The following is a 25,386-nucleotide window of genomic DNA, read 5'->3' on the forward strand; positions in this document are numbered from 1 at the left end:
CTTTCAGTCCTGATGACTTCATGGTTTACTTTGTGTCCCTGAATCACTGCAGTAAGTTTCGTCACTGTCGCCTGTCAGAGTTGATTTTAGCGAGTCATTAACGCTTTAGCAGCTGCACTTTTAAAAAAGATGTAGGTTTTTCTTTTTACACGGGTGTGGATCAGAACAGCACAATCCTAAAACTTTTCAGCACTACATGTGTTAATGATGCGTTGGTAGCAGCCCACGTTGACATAGAATGTGTTTTATAGCTATAACTGTAACATTTAAAGATATATAGTTAAACACGGTGTTCCGACCTATCAGTGGTCTCTGCTGAGCTTATTTTCTGTCCTGTGTTGCTTTGCTAGCGTCTTTGGTAAACCAAATCTAGCGTTAGGAACAGCAACATGTCACCGTCGGTCGAACTGACTGCTAGTTTGGGTGCTGTCAGTTTCTTTAGTGGCGCAACAGGTAAATTAGGGTTGACATATGAAAGCATTAAACATGCATTAGGTATCTATATCCAGTTGTTCCTCGTCCGGTTTGCTCAGAGACGTTAAATTGAATGTACGGGACGCAGGAGGTTTCTATCCGGAAGTTATTGTAAACAAATATTGTGATTGGCTCTATAACTAGGCCTGTCACGATAACAAATTTTGCTGGACGATAAATTGTCCCAGAAATTACTGCGATAAACGATAATATTGTTGTTCCGAGATGATTTTCATCTAATATAATGATAATGGCATAATAATGCAGGTACACCTTTTCAAAGACCAATACACTTTTATTTCTAAAGAATATTCAACGCTGGAACTGGAAGACATTTTAAATATCCACAATATGTCTTTGAGCTCCTTTAGTATGTCGTCTTTCACGCCGTTGTACAGTTGTGGAATTGCTGTTCTCCCAGGCAATTCATAGCCTACAGGCTGTCAAATGTTTGCAGCATTCGTCGAGGGTTTGTGCGATAGACTACAGACTCTGTACTACATTTAACAATTATTTATTAAACACTAAATATTAAATTTAAATAATATATAATTAATAAATTATATCTATCTATATCTATGTGGCTATCTGCCACATGGCGAGTAAATGTTTGTACCAAAATAGTTCTGTTTTTCAGTCTTCATTTTGCCGATGGAGCAGCTACTTTCTGCTGCTGCTCTGCTGTCTGCAGGTCAGAGCTTCGCGGGGGCGGGCGGGCCGACACACACACACACACACACACACACACACACACACACACACACACACACACACACACACACACACACACACACACAGGCGCAACTCTGACACACTTTCCGCACTCCGTGTCTGCGGACAGCTGTAGGTTTGTACCGGTTAATGCTCTGTGCATTGTCAGACACATGCAGCCACTTTCCTGAAACCGCTTGCGAGAAAACAGGACGCCGAGTAACACGGCGGATATCGCTTATATATACTGACGCCGCCTTAACTGCAAAGTGCTGCGGGGAAACCCTGCTCCAAGGCCGGTTACACGCTGGATGCGTCGCGCGAGCGTGTCAGCTGCGTGGCATGTCCGTTTATATTTCGGCTCCTATGTCAACAGGTTAGAGCTTACACACCGCCTGCACGTCTCAGGCGCGGCTCGAGCTGCACCGAAAACTCGTGCATGCTAGAAATAGAACCGACGCCTATTTTTCACGCGACACGCAAGCGTGTTGGAAGCGTTTCCAGGCACAATAGAATCGGAAAAGATGTTTATATGTCGTTTTGACACTAATACATATTAATAAATGACATGTTGATGTTTGAAAGTATCTAGGTTTTGATATAAATGCAGATATAAATGTAATTAAAAAAAATCGATTTTCTAACATTGCACCTGTCAATACAGAACAAAATATTCTGTAGCCTATTTTGCTGTAAATACTGCCGACGTTGTCTTTGCTGTAATCAGATCAGTCTATATTTATGTATAACATGGTATTTCATTTTATCAATGGGAAACATACATGTGTACAGACAAGGCTAGCAGCAGCAGCGCCGCGTCAGACACGTTTCTGGTATTTAAAGACATAGAAAACGCCACGCAGCGGCCACGCAGCTGACACGCAACAGAAACGCCACACTCACGCCACGCAGCCAGTGTGTAACGGGCCCAACTCTCAACTAGCGTTTCTCTGTCTCTGTCTCTCCGCCAGGAGTCCCGCCCACACAAAGACCATGCGACTGACAAGAGGGTTCACGCCTCGTTACGCTAAGGAACCGAGAGTGGCCCTCCAGTCTCTTTGGTAGAGAGAGAGAGAGAGAGAGAGAGAGAGAGAGAGAGAGAGAGAGAGAGAGAGAGAGAGAGAGAGGGAGGGAGGGAGAGAGAGAGAGAGAGAGAGAGACAAGGAAAACAAACAAGCATGCAGATGGAAATTATCACCGGAAAAATTATCGAGCTCATTACATTTTTTTATCGTGCGATTAATTGATTTATTGACTATCGTGACAGGCCTATCTATAACATCACGTTATAATCTATGTTGCTGCACTAGATAATAAAAGCCTGCTGTCAGACTTCTTTATGCCACTGTAGATCATCAGGAGTACCTGCATGCTGTTGATCTTATTGTCATAGCCATGGTCCCCAGAGAAGCCACAGTGCCTCTTCCCTTCCGGAGCTTTCCTGGAATGAATAGTATGAATCATAGATCAGAGTTTGGTTGATGCACATTGACCACATATTGAACATGAAGGTTTCGCAACAAAAGTCCAATCACAAGCTGCGATACAAGCTAAAATATTGCATATCACAGCAACCACTGTTGTTTCAAACTGCTGTCATTTGCTGCTCAGCTAATTATTTGTTAATTACATTTCTTTTGGCAATTCTGAAAGATGGCGTGGTCAAATCAGGCAAATAGAGATAGAGAACAACTTTTAAAACAATTGTAAAAACAATTTGCAATCTAGAACTTCTATCATGAACAAACTGTTCAGGATTAGTGGTACCTAACGTGTTGAATCTCTTTCAGTTCCTCAGTGCAGTACGTTTTTGAATGTTTTTGTGAAATGTGGGGTCAAAGTGACCAAAAGAGGAATAAACAGTACAAACACACTGACATACCATGTGCTCTCAGGGTGCATGCCTCATTAAGTCACATTGCACTTAAGAAGTCATTAAAACAACAAAACTAATTACTACATTAATCTCAAGGGGTTAAATATGCAGATGGTTTAGAAAGACCTGATGCAGTGTGTTGTCAGGTCCACACAGGTTTTAAAGGGTTAAATCGTGGTAACAGTTGAACTGCAATATGTTGTCAGTATTCAGTGACTTTAGCCCTCAGCCCAGGACAAGCACCCCTTCACACAACCCAGGCCAGTGTCCATTAAAACACTGCTTCCCGTTATACACCTTTATATGTGTGTGTGTGTGTGTGTGTGTGTGTGTGTGTGTGTGTGTGTGTGCGTGTGCGTGTGTGTGTGTGTGTGTGTGTGTGTGTGCGTGAAGCCACAAGCATGTTAAAAATGTAAATGACTAGCTGACAGGGAAATAACGTAGTGTTTCATTTGGTGTGAATAGTGGTCAGACATTGACTATGTCTGTGTGTGCATGTGTATGTGCGTGCGTGCGTGCGTGCGTGCGTGTGTGTGTGTGTGTGTGTGTGTGTGTGTGTGTGTGTGTGTGTGTGTGTATAAACGCTCTGATACTCTGCTCAAAGCTCCGGTGCCAATGATTAGACCGTCTGTCTATCTGGTGAGCTGCACAGAAACCTCAAAGATCTCTTTCATTTAGCAGCTGTGTGTGTGTGTGTGTGTGTGTGTGTGTGTGTGTGTGTGTGTGTGTGTGTGTGTGTGTGTGTGTGTCTGTGTGTATATATATATATATGTAGCGTTGTCGGCTGAGGTGGTTTGTTTTCTTTTTCACTTTCAGTCCTGATGACTTCATGGTTTACTTTGTGTCCCTGAATCACTGCAGTAAGTTTCGTCACTGTCGCCTGTCAGAGTTGATTTTAGCGAGTCATTAACGCTTTAGCAGCTGCGTTTTAAAAAAAAAGATGTGAGTTGTTGTTTTTTTGTACAGCACATCCTAAAACTTTTCAGCACTACATGTGTTAATGATGCGTTGGTAGCAGCCCACGTTGACATAGAATGTGTTAAGTTAAGCAAGATGTGCAATAAAAAGCTTCAGTGACGCGTGGGCTGAAGACGCCACATCTACACTGACTGCACAAAACATTAGAGCCCTTCCTGGTACTGTAGATGCAGCAACACATTTAAACTAAATTAGTTAGAATTTCTGGAGAAATCCTTTCAAAAAATGAATTATGGGGGCAAAATCTGAAGTTGCAAGGAGCGCCTTATTGACATTTATTTATCCTCACTGCAGCACTGGAGTTTGTGTGTGTGATGTCTGTGTGTCATGGTTTGGCTAAGTTATCAACCTGACATGTGTCAGGTTGGTAGGGATGTAACATACTGTACACCGATGTTGATCGATATATTGAATGATCAACAATTCAATATCATCAATGATATATGTTAAATATGTTAATATTTTTTTTTAATTGTGCAGATAGACAGGAAAGGGGGAGAGAGAGGGGATGACCTGCAGTAAAGGGTCGCAGGTACATATCATCCTTAAGATGCACCTTCATTTGAAATTCCCACTTTATATTTATTCTTTTTTTTTAAAAGAAGTTTGTTTTTCTTTTAAATGGCTGAAAGAGCTCAGTAATCAAATTGTCAAATCATATTTTAGTTGCTTTTTGTGAGTTGATAAATAATAAATGTAACTGATTGTGTTAAATGGGCGTTAATGATATCGTTTCATGTCGATTGCAGGCTTTTGAATCAAATCTGATCTAATCGTGGCAGACTTTGTGATATCAGCAAATACTGTATCGTTATCCCAAGAAGATTTTCATTCTGGATCACTACTGCAAACAACAACAAAAAAATCTGCAAATTCAGTTTGCGTCTGGTTATTTGTGCTTCCTGTTGTAGTGGTGCTACTGTACCTGGCAACGTGCCACTTCCTCTCCACCAGCAGGTGAATGTCTTCGATGCGTTGGTTGTTGGCGTAGTGCAGTCTCTTAGGCAGGTGCTGCTTCAAGTACGGCTTAAAGTGCTGGTCTGCCTTTTTACACTGGAACAAAGAAACAATCATTTTGATCCTGTAAGAGCCAATCAAAAAGGCGACAGACACATCACCACCCAGTATTGCATGTTCCACCTTATTTGTGCAACAATAGTAGAATCTCTCTTCTTATCAAAATGTACTAAATTCTCAATCAGTACTTTTGCACTTGTTCACACAGTATATTTTCCATTCAAGCCTGACACTTACTGTTAGATTTGCAACAACAGCCTTGGGGTTATCTGAAAAAAAGAACATGGTCAGAACAGATACAACTGTTGCAAAGCATTTACCTTCCCAACAAAGCAACATACAGTACTGATCTGTGTATTTTAACAGTTCACTCTCAGAAAAAAAACACCAACTGGTGTACTACTGAGAAGGGGGTTGGTAGGACAAATGAATGTAGACATCAAGAAGCTAAAACATGGCTTTGGTCGGAAACAGCACTCTAACAACCATGTTTACGGTGTGCAATGACTATGTTTACATGCACATATTATTCAGTTTTTTGCCCTTATTCTGAATACTCCAGTAATATTCCCGTTTACATGCAGCCGTGCAACACAGGATTTTTTTTTTTTTAAGTTTTCCAGCGGTGGTGGACTTGTTGGACCGCGCGAACACAGCCTCCCTCTTTCATTCCTTCAACCAGCTTCTTGAAAAGGTCGGCACTGCTTTTGGCCATTGCACAGCCCTGCAAACTGTTGGCTGGTTGGTTTTGTACAACAACCACAACGCTCAGGGATGACGTAAACAGGCAAGTGGCCATAAACGGCCACAAACTGCAGTAAAAACCCCAATTGAGACGCAGATTCTGAATGTGCTGTATATGTCCAAATACCTGAAAACCTAAAACCTGAATAATACCGACATATCCCACGTCTTCATCGGAAATGGGTCTTATTCAGAAAATCCAAACAGAATATGCTGTTTACATTACCTGTATCAAATCCGGAATATTGTCATATTCGGAATAATAATGGAATATTAGTGTGCATGTAAACGTACTCAGTGATAGCCAAGGCTTTTTGTTGGTGCCTTTTAATGATTATGTCTGTGTCTATGTTTAATGATGAAGGTCTAACTGACCAAAAGCTGTGAACACAATGAAGTCTGCATGAGTTAGAGTGCAAAAATCTTAAAAAACGTTAAGTGATAAAATTCTTTATTATAAGCTTTTCTCTTGGACTCTCTCACATTTCGGGTTGTTGGGGTATCTTGAGCGTATTCTGCCTAGAGACCCCGGGATGAGGATGATGTCATCAACGTTGGTCATGTAGTTACTGAGGAACTCGGTGCGATCACAGTGGGCTTCCTCCATACCTGAGAGCACACAGGAGCATGTGTGATTGGCTGGTGAAACCTATAATGAAGTGAATGGAAATGCTTTTGTGTGTGTGTGTGTGTGTGTGTGTGTGTGTGTGTGTGTGTGTGTGTGTGTGTGTGTGTGTGTGTGTGTGTGTGTGTGTGTGTGTGTGTGTGTGTGTGTGTGTGTGTACCATGATCCCCCACCAGGATGATGTTGACACAACGGTGCAGTTTCATCTGTTTAAGTCCGTCCATCAGTTGGCCAACAATTCTGTCAATCACCCTCAGAGGGTTGTTCAACTGAAACACAGAAAAGGGGTCACAACCCACACACACACACACACACACACACACACACACACACACACACACACACACACACACACACACACACACAATACTCACTTCTATGCTCATGGGTCCCATTTTGTGTCCATATACGTCTGGTTGTTCAGAGTGCATGGCGTAAACGTAGGGCCTGAAACAAGATGCAAGTCACACTGCAGATGTCTTTGTTTGTGGGCCTGATAGTAATAATCAATATTATTACCTTTTCTTTACAGTGCTTCATTTGATAGCAGCAACAGTACTGTCACTGACTGAAGCAGTAATGGCAGGAGCAGCCACAGTATGTACAACTGCAACTACAGTGGTTTAGTATAGTGGTAGTAGTAGTAGAAGTAGAAGGCCACAGTACTAGCAGTAATGACAGAGGTAGTAGTTGCAGCAGCAATGGTATCTGTGTTAGTAGTAGCGGTAGTAGGATTATTATTATCAATACATTTACAAAGTCACAGAGTGAAACGTGTGGTTTTCTGAAAGATACAGAACATTCCTGGTGAATACTTCAGAAGGTTATCCAACAACACTTACAGCTGAAAAAGACAGGACCAAGGCACTCATCTTGCAAAAAGTTCAAAAGCCTCTATTTGAAAAGCCTTAGAAGGCTGTTTGTGCCGCTACGCGTACGTTGTTACCCAGCTCTATTTTTAATGTACTAACCATTTCAATATGAAATAGCCATTCAAATAAAGGCTTTTTAACTACGCAAGAAGAGTGCCTTGGACCTGTCTTTTTTGAACTTTTGTGTTCCCTTCCAAAAAGCACCTTCATGATTTGTCTGAACTTCTGAGCACCTCAGACCTTTTTTCTTCTAAACACTTTTCTTCTAAACACTATTTTTCATGATCATCGACGGCTTTTCTCCACTGAACCAAAATGAGAAAGTGTCATCATCAGCGGTTGTAAGGGTTACAGAGGAGCACAATAAAGCTACGTATTTGCATAATGCACTCATTAGCAAATGAACACTGATATAGATATTTTCATTACGAACATCCAGCTGTGGTACTGGATTACATCACAGAACTCCAAACAACTAACGGGATAATGGGTGAAACTGTTCTCCCACTTTTGAAAAGCTGTGGCTGCAAAAAAAAAAAAAAAACAATAGCCCAGAGAAAACAGGAAGATGGAAGACAAATGTGAGCCAGAGAAACAATGAAAGACTCACCTCTCCGCTTCAGGGAGGTGGAGCCACTGCAGCATGGTCAGTATGCGCCTCTCCAATGGGATAGCACTGCAACACACACACACACACACACACACACACACACACACACACACACACACACACACACACACACACACACACACACACACACACACACACACACACACACACACACACACACACAATGAAGGGGAAGAAAACCAACAAGGCAAAGACAGAAACACAGAGTGGCAGTAATAGACTCTGATTCTGGAGCCCTGCTGCCTTCATGAACCATTAAACCATTAACTCAAAAAGACTCATAAAGTTGAGGGTTGTAGAAAAGAACCAATTTCAAGCCCCCTCGCTGTTTTAAGTGTCTGGCAGTCAAAGGCTGCCTGTGTAGTGAAGAGGCCACCAACCAAGCTGCTGGCTGTCACACAGCCCACAGCTGTCAACCATCAGGCTCAGGACTGAGGCCCTGAACGTGGCTTGATGTCTGAGGCAGCTGGGGGGAGCGTGAAGGCGTGGTTACACTGCTTTACACTTTCTCCGTGTTCGATTCCTTTCTGAACTTTTGTCTTTTATCTTCACTCTTTCAAAAAATGCCCCCTCCTCCAATTATCTGTTTTAATACACTCTCCCTTTTTTCCTTTCTTCTCTCTTCTTTCGGTCTGAACTCGATACAGACCTTCAACCAGTCCGCCAATCATTTAGCTATAATCGCTGGTCTCCATTACCATGCCAACCCCACAATGCACACAATATTATGTAATGTGTGTTGTAAAATAGTCTCTCTCAGCCACACAGAAATGTCAGCACAGACCTTCACAGTCGTATGCACTCTCCTGTCTCTTTCTCCCTCACACACCTCTGGCAGTGCCAAGTGCAAGAACAGTACTGTAAACCACACTCTGGTTCTATAGGGTAGCATGTCTGCGACCCCAGCTCACAGAGGAATCCTGCACAGTGTAAACAGGCCCATTTGCACAAATTGCTGTAAAAACAGCCCTCTGCTGAGATGTGCCTCTCGCTCCATCAAAGCCTTCTCTGTGCTGATAAATGTGGGCTCCTTTGTATTCCACAGGCTAAAGGTCTGAGTAAGCAGCAGGAACATGTTCTGATAACTTCCTTTGACAACTTTCACCACCAAATTATTTACAGTCCCTAAATTATCAATTATAAGAGGATGCATCCGCAGTGGTCTTTAATGCACATTAACATCAAACTCTGGAGAGTTTATTTGTTTAGCTGACTTTGTTTGGGCAGATGAGAACAACGTCACCTGGGCTCAGGTGGCCCTACGTCAGGTTTGGTCACTGGACCAGGTGTAAGTAACCTGCAGTGCACTACAATCACTAGTTAGGGCATTATACAAACCAACAACGGAAACATCCCATAACATATGCTTTCATAGGTATGAGGAGGACATTAGTCTGGATTAATGGAAGTACATTTTTTAGGATGTCCCTCAACATCCGCTCACTGTGTGTTGCCGTTCTCAAAATCCCTTCACCTCGGGGAATCAAAAACAACCTTTGAGCCAACGTTACACGGACATTTGGATGGTGCAACAAGGCAAGCCTACGTACTTCTTTCGGGGAATGATTGTGAAGATTTGTTTAGGGCATTTCCTCTCTAACTGGGAGGTTTTGGGACTGATTGGTGGGATTGCTGTGGACGAAGTACACACGGAGATACACTGGTAAAAGCCAATGAGGTCTAACTATCAGCTCATTTAAATAGCTCACGATACTGTATTGTGTCAACAGTTAACTTCATTTCATATTGTATGTGGCGTTTTCTTTTGCGGGGTGCAAATGTTCCACCAAAACAAGTTCCTTCCAGAGATTATTTAGCAGAGCCACCGTCGCTGCGTCCGGAGCTTAGCGCCGCCCAAGACGATTGTGATTGGTTTAAAGAAATGCAAACAACCCAGTGTTTTTTTCCTACTATCCCAGAATGCATCTGTGGTGTAGTCAGACCTTACTCCACAGAGCCAATGCGAGACATTGATGTTGCCATCTGATTGGCAGAGATTACTCATGGCTGTCACGCTTCCAATATCAATAAGGTCATTGTTGGCACTTTATTAACGTGGTACCAGAGTACATGAATTACAATAAACAGTGCATTCAGTATTTTAAACAAGCTACACCTGACTCCCTGTGAGGTTACAGACAGGATCCATCAGTACCTCTATTCAGAAAATATTTATTGCTGTCTATAGTCTTTCAAACATACATGTTTATGTATAAATCCATGTATTGCAGATATTCACTCACATTTAACTAGGCAAAAAATGATTTCCATTTGCCTATTTGTTGTAAATCAAGAATCAGAAATAGAGGTGCACTGCTGTGGAATTCATTGAATAAACTAAAACGTTACCCTTTATTTTTTTAGATGCATATATTTTGTGTGTGTTATATTGTATGTTTCCCTGTTTGTTTATTTGTTTGTTTGTTTCTTGTATTGCTTGTTTTACTTTTGTAGAGTTATTATATCAATCTTAGTTTTTTTTAATTTGCATTAGGGGAGGACTCTGAATAAGCCTTTTAGGCTTCCTTCCTCTCCTGCACTAAAATTGATTTTTATATATATATTGTATGTACTTTATTGCTTCTTTTGTGCAAATAAACTAATCTAGTTAATGAGGTAAAATAAGCACACATATTGGAAAAAAACAAAAGGAAGACATTTACATTTATTTTTTTGGACATCCAAGGAGTGTGCAGAGCACCAACACACTGCTGTAAAAGGGCATGCTGGGAAAAGTAGTCAGAAAAATATTTTGTGACTGAAAGCTGCAGATGTGGACTTACACAGGCCAGAAGAAGGTGGCAGCCTTCACTCCCTGTTTGAGTGCTGTGATCCAGATCTAGGAGAGAAACAGTACAGTCGCATTATTTATCGGTCTGACTGATATAGTTTAGGATGATACTATTGGAGCGTTACCCAGGACACAGACCAAGGCCATGGTGTACAGTACACTACAGTAAACTAAAAAGGATATCCCACAGTGTGTGGGCGTGTGGGTTTCACACCAACTTGTGTTACTCCAGTTGATACAGAACCGTACAGTAGGTTGGTGTTGGTGGTGAAAGACACTGGTCCACCTTGGTAGTTGCAATGCATCCTGACCAAGAGGCAACTTCCGGGTCTTAAAGGTGAAGCCAAAGCTGAAGTTCCTTAAAGCTGCATTCTCTCTAACTTCCAGCAGGGGGAGACTCCACTGGCTCAAACAGAAGTCTATGAGAAAATGAGCCTGCTTCTCTCTTGATTTATTATCTCAGTAAACAATTTCATAATGAGTTTATGGTCTCAATCTCTAGTTTCAAGTCTTCTTCAACACAGCATGATGTTCCTTTAGTAAATGATGGTTCCATTTATTTTAAAATAGAGGATAAAGCAGGGGATGCCTTAGGACCTGTCAATCAGGACAGAGGCTTAGCAATGCTAACCATGCTAACACTGGGGACACAAAACCCCGTGTTTTCATCTTAAACTTTGACCCTCTAACTGTGTGTTTTCACTTCAGCAAAGTTAATTGGAACATTTGGTTGCCTAAAAATGTCTTGTTCAGCGTTCTGCCAACCAAGCTAGCTAGCTAGCACTAGCGTTAGCTGGTAGCTTAAGAAGAAAGTCTGCCAGTTTTCAACCACGCTTTTGTCCAAATATGGTCCCTTCTGGCTCCGAAAAAACAAGATGGTGACAGACAAAATGCAAACTCGAGGCTTTAAAACGTCACTCCACAAACCAATGGGTGATGTCACCAATGCTACGTGCATTTTTTTTTACAGTCTATGATCCTGACTCAATATTTAGTTTGATCAATTTGTCGAACAACAGATAAAGTTCTTTAAGTAAGTCCACAAAAACAAAGCCCTGAAGAGATTCAGACCATTTAATGTCAACGCTTCGGTCTATGTAAGAACTAAAAGTGATCCCAACCCAGCTTTCATATTAACATCTGTTTTTAATCATTGGTTTATAAAGCCTATCAGACTTGGTTCGTCAGATCTGAGTCCTGCCATTCATACTGCACTGGGCTTCAAAAGAAAAGTCTTTCCTGCCTATGTTGGCCTCTGATCTGTGGCCTGTCAGATGAATTCGAAAAACACAACGTTCCAAGCCAACACAAGTTATTTATCATCAAGAAGGCAGTACTCACTGGCTGTCCTCCCCACCAGCGGTGACTGAGTTTCTCTCGGCCTCTCAGCGTGAAGGTGGCATCAAACAGCGGGTCATGCATGGAGTTGCCGATGATACCATGAGACTCTGGGTAAAGACCCTGAGAACCAATCAAACTGAGGTTATGCTTAGGCTCATTTAATAACCATACTTGGTAAGTCTTCTTTTTTTCTGTATTGCCTACACAACATTTAAAGAATAAACTGTAAGAGTGTGTGCATTACATCATGCATACTGTGACTCCGTTTCAGAGCCATTTTAGGACATGTCCAGGGGACTGCACATTGACATTTACTCAAAGATCTTGGAGTGGAATATTGTACTTTTTACATTATTTTTTTTTTTTTTTTGCACACAAACTCTGGACTCTGAAGTTGCTGCTGTTGCACTGTTGCATTTTTGCACATCATATAAAAATGTTTGCTGCTTGTGACATTCTTGTGTTTTTGTCTTGCGATCTTATCTTGTGATATTGTTGCCGTTTATTGTTTTAGTGTTAGGAAAAATGTCCCTATCTGTTGAGCACTTTTGTTTTTACTCTTGTAAGCCTTTACTCGTGGTAGAAATGTCTTGTCTTATCTGTTGTGCATTTTTTGTCTTCACCGTGGGATGGTGAGAAATGAACTTTCGATTCCTCTGCATGTCTAGTATATGTGAAGAAATTGACAAATAAAGCTGACTTGACTTGACTTATTTCGCTCTAGATGCTCTAGGCTATATGCATATGTTACCAATACTAGATATCACAGCTACACTTGGTAAAAAGTACTAGTGAAATGTCAACATGACAGCATAATAACTGTAAACATGCTAACATATTCAGCTTCAGCAGTTAGCCTCAGCTGTACTTGCATTTTAAGATACAGCTGAGGTTAACACATGTAAACACTGAAGGCAAACAATGTTTTATGACATGACATGACACAGACAACATCTGACAACCTGAATATTGATGACAACATGCTGTGCTGTGCCTTACCGTAGCCAGTGAGTAGAGGTTGGGGAAGGTTTTTGACGGGTAAACAGGCCTCATGTATGGAGCATGGGATCCACATGTTCCTGGAAGGACAACAGAGCAAATGGATGCCCTAGATTAGCACAGAATAACCCACAACCCTGTGAATTACACCAAATCAGTTACCGGTCGTCTATTGAAGCCCATGGCTCCATAAATCAGCTCATCCACAGTCTTCCCCTTGCCGAGGAGAAAGCACAGAGATCTTACAGCTAAACCAACTCTTACTCAGTTTCTCAATGTTGGGTATGACAGCGCTTCCTCTCTTCATATAAGAAGCTCGAAATCCATCCACTGACAGCATGATGAGTGGCGGGCGCAAAAACCTGTACACATCCACACACACACACACACACACACAGACACACACATTTTAACAATTTATTTAAGTCCACTTGAAATGAATAATTTACAGAGACATAAATATTATAGATGCAGTTAAATACATATACAAAATAATGGGCCATTGGCATACAGCAGGTCTTTAAAATATTAAGCATATCCCTCAGCATACCCCTCCCACACACACACACACACATACATAAACACGCACGCACACATATGCACGCACGCACGCACGCACGCACGCGCGCGCACACACACACACACACACACACACACACACACACACACACACACACACACACACACACACACCAGAGGAAGAAGAAAAAGGATGAATGAAATCAACCTTGGTCAGCGTAGTTCAATCCTCAGCAAATCATTCAGATATGTGGCATACAAAAAAGGCTTTAATATGAACACTGGTCGATCCCTTTATTCTCCTTTACTGCTCAGATGTGAACGTACCCAGCAGGACATTCAGCTGTCTTGATCTCCTCACACTCATCCTGTAGCCATGAACTGTCCCCTGAAAGAACATGATCACAGGAGGAACTGAGACAACATAGCAAATATTAAAGTCCACATTGTTAATACTGTATTTTTATCTTATAGAAAGGAAACAAAAGTCTTCAATGATATATCAGAAATGCTCTTTTAGCCTTCAGCTATTTCTTTGTTCTTTTGTCTTAGATTCAGATTTAGCTTTTCCTTGTGTGTTTTGTGTTTTTTAGTTATTTGATGAGCATTGTTGGAGGTGCCTGAGGCCTGCCAATGACTACTTCCGTTATTGTCATGTACATGACAAATAAAGAACTTTGAACCTTGCGCCTCCAAACCTCTGAATGTGTTTGACTGGCGGCGGAGCCAGCAGGGCACACAGACACAATCACCAGTGTGCTTACCAGGTGACTTTAAAGCTGCATATATAGGTCAGTGATCACGCTTCTTTTACACCTCAACCTTATTTTAACTGGACTAACAGAAGACGCAGCTTCCTGACTTTTGTTTTATTGCTGTGTGTGTCTGAGCAGACTGACAGTGAGAGGACAGCGGAGTCTGAATTCTACAATACAGTCAAATGTTTTGCTGAGATCAGCTGATTTGATCTTTTCCCTGTCTGAGTCTTTGTTATGCATGCACGTAATTGTAAAGCAGATTAGAAAGACCTTAAATGCATGTAAACAGACTGATATGAACAAGCATGTTAACTGTAGCACAGGCAGCATTTTGTTCATATTTGTATTAAAGAAAAAAGCATTTAGCATCTAAGCTGACTGATTTTGATAACTGGGTATATGTCTTTAAGACGCAACATCTTACTAGATAAATAGCATCATCTGAAGTTAGCAGTGCACCTTTGTTTGGTTTCAAGCTTGTTCGGCAAGGTGCAAGATGTGAAAACCTCTGATTTGAATTCTAAGCCTTACCATGCATTTCATTAGAGCTCCAAAGATTAATCAATTAGTTGTCAACTACTAAATGAATCGGCAATTATTTTGATAATCAGTTTGAGTCATTTTTGTTATGAAAAAAACTTGTGTGATGTCAGCTTGTTAAATGTGAATATGTTCTAGTTCCTTCTCTCCTCTGGGACAGGAAACTGAATATCTTTGAGTTGTGGACAAAACAAGACATTTGAGGACGTCACCTTGGAAAACACTGATCCACATTTTTCACCATTTTATGACTTTTTAGAGACCAAACAAGTGATCCATTCATCCAGACAATAATCCACACATTAATCATTGATTGCAGAGATAAAAATCATTGTATGTACTATAACATTTAGGACATTTAAAGTTGCAAACCTTTACACAGAGACTTGTAGTTGGTGCAACAGTCTCCTCTGGCCAGACAGTCATCAGAGCAGTGGCAGGCATGTTGTTCATTCCGAGTCTCCCCACAGCGATCCTTACTGCACTCATAACCCCCCTCTGTAAACGGGAACAGAGAGATGTGAATGAAAACAGTAGACTCCAAAACCCAGATTAGTGCTGATAAATGAGAGCTGATATATTAATGCTCCAGTGGTTTGGCTGCATATTATACAGCTGAGTAGTTTGGGACAATCACTGACATTTGTATTCTGGCCAAAATTCTCAAGATGAGAACACCAGATGAGAGCTGTAGCTTAAAGTCCCTGGGTACAACCAACACAAGTCTATCATCATGTTCCGGCACAGGGAGGATTACAGTGGTAAGCCAAGGACCACCAGGCTGAAGGAGAGGACATAAAATCAGACCACCAACGCTGGAAGCGGCAGGGGGCAAACGATGACAGACCGAAAGAGCGACGGTAATACATGAAGAAAAGTAAGAAAAGGCCAACAGCAAGTCACACCCATCACAACGACATGTTACAGTGGAACAATCAGGCTCAGAAATGATCAGATCTCTCAGAGATCTTGTCTTGGATCCATTTTACGCTGCTAACTTATATTACCACTGTTTCAAATGTCACTTTTTAAACACTTGTCTTTTACCATTTAAGATAAGTTGTATATATTTTGCTTTTATTCATATGTTTTCTAGTTGCCTTTGTTCTGTTTACTTACATTTGTTCTATTTTATTCTTTTTTTTATTCTAATTTTATATTAATTTATTTATTTTTTATGCACACTGCAATCCATCTATCTATCAATCTATCTATCTATCTATCTATCTATCTATCTATCTATCTATATAAAAGTCTGGATTTAAAGGAGAAAGTATTTTTGAAAAAAGAACAATAATTTGAACTCACCAATGTTTAAGACATGTCTGGAGATTTAAACTGACTAAAACAAAACTTAAAAGTATCCAAAGTATGTGAGTAAGTACGACTTCACAGCTTTACAGCTAACATACATATATACATATATATATATATATATATATATATATATATATATATATATATATATATATATATATGTACTGTGAGTGTAACCTATAGAACTGCAACACATTTTATAGACTAATCATATGTTTGGTATGTAAATATTAGTTTGTAATGTAACTAGAGCTTTAAAATGTTCCATCTAGATTGTAGTGGAGCAGAAGTATGAGGTAGCGTTAGATAAAAAATACTCAAGTAAATTTCAAGTCGGTCCCAAATTTGTACTAAGTACTGAACTTGAGTAAATGTACTTAGTTACTTTCCACCACCAAAAGTAACTTATCAGCAGACCCAAATGGAACCAGCCAATTTTTTCACAGTTTTCTGTGGTGATCCGGCATGAAAACCTGCAGAATGTTTTTCTGCTTGGGTTGGAGATGTGTTAACAGTCCGTGTGGGCCTGCTTATAAGTAATTAATCATAGAGCATATTTATAAAGTTAAATGTGTTTTTCTTCTGCTTCCTTTTCATAATTTAGAGAATTATGTAACACACACGTGTGTGTCAGGTGTAACATAGCAAAACTCATTCTGAAATGTGGAATCAAGCTGTAAATCAAGAGCATCCTGTCCCTTCTCACACTCACACACACACACACACACACACACACACCAAAATGGCAGCTGTATTCCTGACCACCTGATGGATATCAAACGCCAGATGTCCAAGGATTTCCTCCAGCTTGATGACGATAAAAATCTGAGACTGTTTCACTTGGCCTCTCTGGCCCGGCCTGATTACTTTTCCTCTGATAGCAAACACACCGCCAAAAGTCACAGCACAACTCCTGATCTCCCTACTTTAGGAATATATCGAACTACATTAAACAATGCAAGCACTTTTTAATTACTCGCACTGCTCAAAATAGCAGAACACACAACAGAACCAAGACAAAGTCTACTTTCATCAGCTATATTTTGCTAGTACTAAGAACTAAGACAGAGGGGATAAAAAGCTACGGAGAAAGGAAAAAGTGATGAGAAGAAGAGGATTAAGTACCTGTCCGGAGGCAGAGCTGATCAAAGTCCAAGCAGCAGCCGCTGTACGTCTTACACAGGTTGTCACAGCGGCAGTTTGGCGGCTCCAGCTCCAGCAGCTCAAAGCACCGGTTCCTACAGGAGCCGGAGGTGGCCACGTACTGAGACGCAGAGCGGGCTGAAAAACAGAACAGTTCAGTTCAGTTTGCCTGTGTGTCGTATACCTGTGTTTTGTGTTTTAACTAGTGCTGTCAAACGAGCGATTATTATTACACATTAATGTCATAGTTAACTCGCAATTAATCGCACATTTTTATCTATTCTAAATGTCCCTAGATTTCTTTTTGTCCAATTATTTTTTCTCATGTTGATAATGCTCTTATCAACATGGAAAAGTGGATCGGCTTGCTTTGTGCTTTTGTCGCCTGGCTTTGACGAGGGGGCGGAGAATTGGCATCAGCTGTGTGCTTGGCCATCAAGTGGTATTTCAGACTGGACGTGCTGCGATGAGAGCTCAGTTCACAACGACAAAACACACAGATCACTTTGGTCTTTCAATGGAACCATTTGACAACTTTTTAAAAGTAAACTTTCCATTCAGAATCTTATTGGCATCCATGTCGGCGTCTCGCGCTCGCCATCCGCTCAAAACGTAACGTTAGCCTACTACTCTTTGGCCGGCTCGCATGGTGTGCCTGTTGTTTTGTCTCCGGTCTAGCTAGATCCGGTGTGGTGTTGTAGTTTTTCTAACGTTACTAGTTGTTGCAACAGCATGTGAAAAAAACTACAAAGTTTGCTAGGCCAAACAGAACGTTAATCTCGCAATAAAAAAATGCCGACAGTTTTGTTGTCATTACTTAGAATTCCTCATGGGAGCGGCAGAAACTACGCACTATAGCTTTAACACACTTTCACTGTGACTTCAAACGACAATAACCTTATTTTGGTTTGGCCCACAAATGTCCTGGTCATTGAACTCAACACCTTCCACAGTTCCAAATCATTAACAGAGAACTGGGTAGGACATAACACAACACTGTGTGAATGGCTGCACTGTTCAAATTTTGGAGGTTTTTAGAGGAAATGAAACGTATTAACCTGTACTGACCTGCTGTCATCATTAGAACATACTACTTTGTCAAAAACAACAAACATGGTTGGCAAACTAAAAATGAGCAACTCAGTTTAGTTTTGTATTTGATAACAACTTCTTATAAATGTGACAAAGGTCTGTAAACCTACTAACTAACTGTGGTAATTCTGTCTCACTATGTGGACAGGTCCCCTAACACTAACGCTCTTGTCCACTTAGGTCCCAAAGGACGCTGGCCCGGTATGGAACCCGACCCACATTGTGAGAACCCCCTGGCTTAACTGAAGACATCCTGGAGATCTGAGAGGGAGACAGACTGAACATATTGCTTCATTTCTAACAACATGCTCCTTGTCCACCAACAGCCTTACTCACAGAGAAAACCAGAGGATGCCAACGGGAGTTTGTGTGCTCCTGTGTGGACATACTGTATGTACGTGTATGTGTGTGTGTTTTTGCAAGTGCACGTGCATATGTACTCAGTATGTGTGAAGCAACTGAGTAACACTTTAAATGCTGCCCAGCTGGCTGGCACAGCGTGCCGTAAAATACACAATGATTGTTGGCAATGGTTTAGCAACTTTTAGTGTGGAACAAAAAGGCCAGGCAGGTAAAATAACAAAACATGAATTATGAGACTGAAAGCTCTGGGAATGGATCTTGATGGGTTTTTTTTGGTAAAATGACTGTTCCTACAGTCAATAATGAGCTTTCACATCGGAGCAGACTTGTCAAAGTAGGAAAAGCACAGCTATTATTAATTACAACATTAACATTGTTGTATGATGATACAACTGAAACTGAAGCAGCTAAATGGAATCCAGCCAGCATTCTAGAGCTGCAAAGATTCTTCCATTAGTTGTCAACTATTAAATCAATCTCCAACTACTTTGATAATTGATTGGTCTGTTTGAGTCATTTTTTTATGAAAAACAGTCAAACTTGTGTGACGTCAGCTTCTTAAATGTGAATATGTTCTAGTTCCTTCTCTCCTCTGTGACAGTAAACTGAATCTCTTTGAGTTGTGGACAAAACAAGACATTTGAGGACGTCATCTTGGGCTTTGGGAAACACTGATCCACATTTTTCACCATTTTCTGACATTTTAGAGACCAAACAACTAATCCATTCACCCAGACAATAATCCACGGATTTTTTAACAATGAAAATAATCGTTAGTTGGAACCCTACATCATTCATTTCGTTATGCACACCTGTGCTTTTTCTACTGAGACCTGGCGAAATACCTTCTGCTCAGCAGCAGGGCGCTCAGTGGTGCAACTGTAGGCTGGTTGATGGTTTGTATCTACAGAAATGGCAGAGACCTTTCTGGTCAGAGTAAATCCTGACTTTACGGTCGCTACGATCGCTCAGCGACTGGTAAGTTTGTATTTTTTTACATTCTTCATGTAACAAATTTCCTGAGCTGAGTGACTCAAATGTCCTGACAGATGACGATCAGAACTGTGATATGCAGAATGATGGATTATCCACACATGTTCAGAGATGGAAGAGATACTGTGTTTGGAAATATTAAGTAGAAAGAGTACAAAATTGGCCATTTTATTTTTTTATAGAAAAAAATGGGTTTCAACCTGTTTGCCCGATAATTGGCATAGATGAAGTCTCACGACTAACTGATGGACTGTAATGAAACTGCAAACAGCTTCAGATGAAGGCGAGAGAGCCGAGATGTTTCAGTGAATAAAGCCTGGGAATCTGAAGGAGGGCTGCGCGACATTCATTTCATTTCACTCTCAGGGCGTTGACCAATGTCATTTTTGTAAAGTCTTCTAATGCAAAAATGTAGCAAAACATACAGCAACCAAATTCCAGAGTAGACTGCAGCCGCTGCCTGTTGCTATGACAATCTGTGGCACAGTGAAGCCAACCTCTACCTTCTCACGCCGACAGGAGAATCTGAGGCACAAAATGAGCTCCGAGCTCTATTAATATTGACTCAAGGTAGAGGAACACAAACACACTCTCTCTCCTAAAAAAAAACCACTCGGACTGCCCAATCACAACCTCGCAGTGTCACAGTGATCCGTTGTAACCCCCCCCCCCCCCACACACACACACACACACACACACACACACACACACACACACACACACACACACACACACACACACACACACACACACACACACCACCATATACTCTCTGCTCGCTCATTTCACATGCGCTGGCAGACACTTCATATAGAAAATAACCCAGCAAATAAACTGAGCAGGAGACATTCCTCTGGAGCTGCAATTCCTGGTGTGGAAAGTTAGTTCTCATCTAACTGCATGTTGTTCATTAGAGGAGTGATCTTGGAGACAGCCGGGTCAGGACGCGTGTCACTCCAGTTGACGCTGGGGTGACTGATTACACTTGAAGCTCACATAGGGGTTCAAGATTTGCTCTGCTCCAAAAAAAACCTGAAAAGTTGTGTTCTGCGTGTGTCTTGGAGCGTAGCTTCAGGCATGTCCTACCTACACTTGGCCAAGATACATTAATGCGGGTCCAAAATACACTCGCCTGCGCTCAGCCACTTTGGCAACTAAAGTGAAGTGTGTGACTTTTTCTCTTGTTTGCATTACTGAACACAGTTTCTAAGAAGCTTAATGCACCTTTGCATTGTTCTCATTAATCTGACAGCAGAAAAACACAACATACGTATACGTGTTGTCATTGTCGAAATCCCTACGCTACGGGAAACGACAACAAACTTCGAGCTAGCGAGGTGCACACTGAAAATGTCAAGTTTGAATAAGTTGTGGACGGTGCAACAAGGCAGGCCCGCTTGGTTCTTTTAGAGAATGATTGTAAAGATTTACAAAGAATATGTTTAGGGCATTTCCTCTCTAACTGGGAGGTTTTGGGACTGATTGGTGGGATTGGTCTTGGACTGGTAAGAGCCGATGAGGTTTAACCATGGTAAGCTAATTTTAATCTGTAGTGCGTAGTTTCTGTCTCCCCCATGAGGAATTCTAATTAATGACAACCAATCTGTCGGCGCGTCCACATGATACAAGCCTTCCTTGACCCAGGGATCTTCAACAGGGGGTCCTCACAGTCAATGCAGGGGGGCCTCCAAAATGTTGTTAATTTTTGAAAGTTTTTTTTCAAAAATGAAAAAAGTCTTAACATGAAGTTAACATATTATTAGCAAATATAAATCCCCACTGATGATAGGCTTACTGGCCTATAGGTAAAATAGCCATCCACGTATACAGTTAATCCTAAAGATTCACTGTGCCACATGTATGTTTTAAAATTTAAAAAAATGATTTATAAAATCATGCCAACAATTATAACGCTATTTTAAAAGCTTAGTATTCTATGCAAAAAAAGGTACTGTATGTATAAAGGCTTTAGGCTGCCCTACACGTTAGTGTAGGCCCAGTTTAATATACAACTTATTTTTCTACAATATGTAGTAGGGGTCCCTGCTCCGTCTCTCTTTCAGTTAAGGGGTATTTGGCTTAAAAAAAACATTGAAGACCCCTGGTTTAAAGAAATGCAAACAACCCAGAGTGTTTTTCTCCTATCCCAGAATGCATCTGTGGTGTAGCCAGACCTTACTCCCCAACGCTGGCAATGTTGCCATCTGATTGGCAGAGATTACTCATGGCTGTCACACTTCTGGCAATAGGAGACTAGCAGTGTGGTGATGCAGGGCTGCAGCTAACAATTATTTTCATTATGATTAATTAGTTCATTGTTAGAAACCGTCGCAAAACGGTGACAAATGTTCATCACAATTTCTAAGAGACCAATGGGGCATCTTCAAATTGTTTAATTGTGTCCAACAAACAGTGAAAACCCCAAATGTTTTCAATTTAAAAAGCAGCAAAACTTCACATTTGTCTGTGTGATAGTAAACTGAATATATTTGGGGTTTGGACTGTTGTCATCTTGGACTCTGGGAAGCTGGAATGGACTTTCTTCACTACTAAAATGATTAATTGATGAAGAAAACAATCTGCAGATTAATCAATAATGAAAATAATCTTTGGCTGCAGCCCTACTCTAAAGGACCCAAAGGTCCACAAGAGAATTAACAGACTTAGGAAAACATAAATAAAACATTTCTACACAAAGGTCGGCTTATTTCACTCTTATTTTTGCTGTTTTGTGAACAGTTACACTCGAGAAATGATAACAATGTTAGTGTGTGAAGGAAAATCCCCGTTTAGTTCAACTCCTCGCGGCTCAGACACATGCAACCTGTGACGAGGAGTACACAACTCTTTGTATAGCATGATTTATGCTTCTGCGTAAAATCTACATCCGTGGAGATCCCGTCCCTACGCACCTCTCGAAATATGTAACTACACCTTGCGGCGACGCACGTCGCTCGGCCGTGGCTTTGTAGCGTTGCATTTCCCCCCCCGACTCATTTCCTGGTTCTCCTTCTCCATAAACAACAGGAAATGAAGGAGAGGGTTCACTTTTCCTGCTCCAGATTTCCCACCGTGGTCAGAAAGAACAGGGGACACACTTTGTTTCTCTCACTATGACTCTAGAGTCGCTACTCGCTCTGAAGCTAATCGCCTTCACTCTCTCACTCACTCTACCACACACTACCCACACACACATATGCCGGCCCTTCTATTCTCTTAAAGAGATCGACGCACACACCAACGCACAAGTATAAAGTTCAGGCCACTTACGTAGGTTACGGTGCTCTGCATGGAGCCTCCGCAGAACTAAAAATCAAGCTTATGAAAGGGGCATAAGCCGCACACTGTATGTCACCTAATGTACATTGTTAATGTCTAGGCAGGGGTCTTCAACGTTTTTTTAAGCAAAGGACCCTTTAGCTGAAAGAGAAACGGAGCAGGGACCCCCCTACTACATATATTGTTTAAAATGAAGTTTCATAATAAACTGGGCCTACAATAAGGTGTGGGTGGGGGGGGGTGGTGGATGCCTGTCAGCTCAGGGTTAAAGCAGTTCAAAGATGTTCTCCATTTTTCCCAGCGTACTTACACTCTGTCCTGGCTGGAGTCCCGTCCTCTCCGGAGCGTCGGGGCCGGTCGTAGGCAAATCCCCAACACACGTCAGTGGCACACAGGACTGACAGGACCCAAACAAACTGAGACAACAACACGTCGGACATTAGAATATAACTGCGGCATAGACTAAGGTCTGTTCCAAGTCGACAATACAACAAAAGATCACAGCCACTTGTTAGACAGTTTAGCACGGTTCCATTATAAGGCTTGATGGTGTTTTAAGCCCCCAACGTCAACTTCAAGGCAGCGCTGCGACCGGCAACTTCAAGGCACATAACCCTAACCTTAACCCTAACCCTAACCATTGCCTAATCCTAGTGCCTTCCAGGCAGTGCTGGGGGCTTAAAACAACAAAGATCCATTTTTATAACACAGTAACTAACAATTTGTGTATTTTGGTTGGTTTTACATTTGGTGTGATGATTGTGAAATGTTTCCAAATGTGTTAACTTTCTATCCTGGGGGGGGGGGGGCTCAGCCTTCACTGGCTGCTCTAAAATTAAATCTCAACTATATTTTCAAAAGTTTGTGAAGCACTCAATCCAGACATGGACAGAAAACACAGAGCTCTTCCATTACTGGAATTGGTCTACACAGGTCGTGCTGACTGCATGTTGTCGGTGACCTGTCAAGACTACTGCGGTGCTTAGATCAAAGTGAATGGAGACCACCCGCATCCGCATAACAATCGCCTTTGATAGTTGGACCAATCTACAATTGTTCTGCAAATGCTCAGCAGCAGGACGGAAAGAGGGAAGATGGGGGGTGTTCCAGAAAAAAGCTAAGAGAACCAGTGGTGAAAGAAGTATTCAGATCCTTTACCTAAGTAAAAGTACTAATACCACACTCTAAAATACTCTGTTATGTCCTGCATTGAAAATGGTACTTCAGTAAAAGTCTGTAGGTATCATCAGGAAAATGTACTTAAAGTATTAAAACATTTTAGAAAAGTGTAAAGGATCCAAACAGTTGTGTGTTTAATGGTCTAATCATTTCAGCTAGACATGTAGGCCGTTATATTGCTGGCTAGTTTCATTTAGAATAAAACATCAGATTATATAAACTACATGTGTTTTGTGTGCAGAAATCTTAATGTGTAAAGTAACTAGTAACTAAAGCTGTAACAGATGAATGTAGTGGAGTAAAAAGTCCAATATTTCTCTCTGAAATGTAGCGGAGTAGAAGTAGAAAGTGGTATGAAAAGAAAAGACTCAAGTAAAGTACAAGTACCTCAACATTTGTCCTTAAGTACAGTACTGGACTAAATGTACTTAGTTACATTCCACCACTGCGTATCAAGACTATCTCTCAATACAGTTAAACATGTGCGGAGTTGAACTCCTTGGCGTAATTACGCACGGTTCTACGCACAGCGATGTCTGTACTCTGCCGTGACCCTGCAGCTAAAAGGTGTAGACGTGCACTCTTACCGTACCGGTTTGTGAAGCAACATGTTTCTGCGCCGGGCTGAGCGTACTCCTGTGCTGTAGGTCGGACAGTGAGTGATGCTGAGTGCGGAGGACCACCGGAGAGGAGGGCCGTTGAACAGAACAGGAGGCAGAAGGAAGGAAGAGAGGGGGAGGTGACGGAGAGGAGCGCACCGGAGTTTTATTGGTGTTGTGGGGAAGAGGAGGGCTCCTATCTCAGCCGGGACTCAGATGAATCAGGGAGATCGTGGAAGAAACACGAGGAGGGTTTAATGCAGCGCTATAGATCAGCCAGTTTACCAGCCAATACGACACCGGAGCTGGGGGTGTCCATGTGGTAGGGTAGCCTATGTCAAAGGACTGCAGGTCAGCCCAGGATAGAGAGCCAAACATGCAAGACCAGGGTTTCCCCGTCCGTTATAGGGATTTAGGTACAGCACCAGAGCCGTTTTGGGCAGCACTTAAACCAAATGAATGTAACTAAAAGACTCAGATCTAATGACTGTAGTTGGACTTCTTAAACGGGTTTTGTCTTTAAGCTCTTTGAGTGTTATTTATTT

At 41.5% G+C, this 25,386-nt stretch overlaps 1 protein-coding gene across 1 annotated transcript in view; it reads right to left on the reverse strand.

The window, feature by feature from the left end:
• The window catches only part of enpp2 (ectonucleotide pyrophosphatase/phosphodiesterase 2), a 36,239-nt gene extending 11,387 nt beyond the window's left edge, over window positions 1–24,852 (reverse strand). Inside the window, exons 1-16 of the mRNA XM_078251937.1 lie at window positions 24,835–24,852; window positions 23,374–23,479; window positions 17,319–17,474; window positions 15,249–15,374; window positions 13,906–13,966; window positions 13,324–13,421; window positions 13,060–13,139; window positions 12,061–12,180; window positions 10,712–10,767; window positions 7,908–7,973; window positions 6,800–6,872; window positions 6,586–6,694; window positions 6,284–6,409; window positions 5,294–5,325; window positions 4,965–5,092; window positions 2,551–2,626 (exon numbers count right to left, since the gene is read on the reverse strand). Coding sequence (XP_078108063.1) covers window positions 2,551–2,626; window positions 4,965–5,092; window positions 5,294–5,325; window positions 6,284–6,409; window positions 6,586–6,694; window positions 6,800–6,872; window positions 7,908–7,973; window positions 10,712–10,767; window positions 12,061–12,180; window positions 13,060–13,139; window positions 13,324–13,421; window positions 13,906–13,966; window positions 15,249–15,374; window positions 17,319–17,474; window positions 23,374–23,479; window positions 24,835–24,852 — 1,431 coding nt within the window. The remainder of the gene's footprint in view (window positions 1–2,550; window positions 2,627–4,964; window positions 5,093–5,293; window positions 5,326–6,283; window positions 6,410–6,585; window positions 6,695–6,799; window positions 6,873–7,907; window positions 7,974–10,711; window positions 10,768–12,060; window positions 12,181–13,059; window positions 13,140–13,323; window positions 13,422–13,905; window positions 13,967–15,248; window positions 15,375–17,318; window positions 17,475–23,373; window positions 23,480–24,834) is intronic.
• Window positions 24,853–25,386: the final 534 nt, after the last annotated feature.

The sequence above is a fragment of the Sander vitreus genome, chromosome 6 (genome assembly GCF_031162955.1).
Source record: "Sander vitreus isolate 19-12246 chromosome 6, sanVit1, whole genome shotgun sequence".
In the NCBI taxonomy this organism is placed as follows: domain Eukaryota; kingdom Metazoa; phylum Chordata; class Actinopteri; order Perciformes; family Percidae; genus Sander; species Sander vitreus.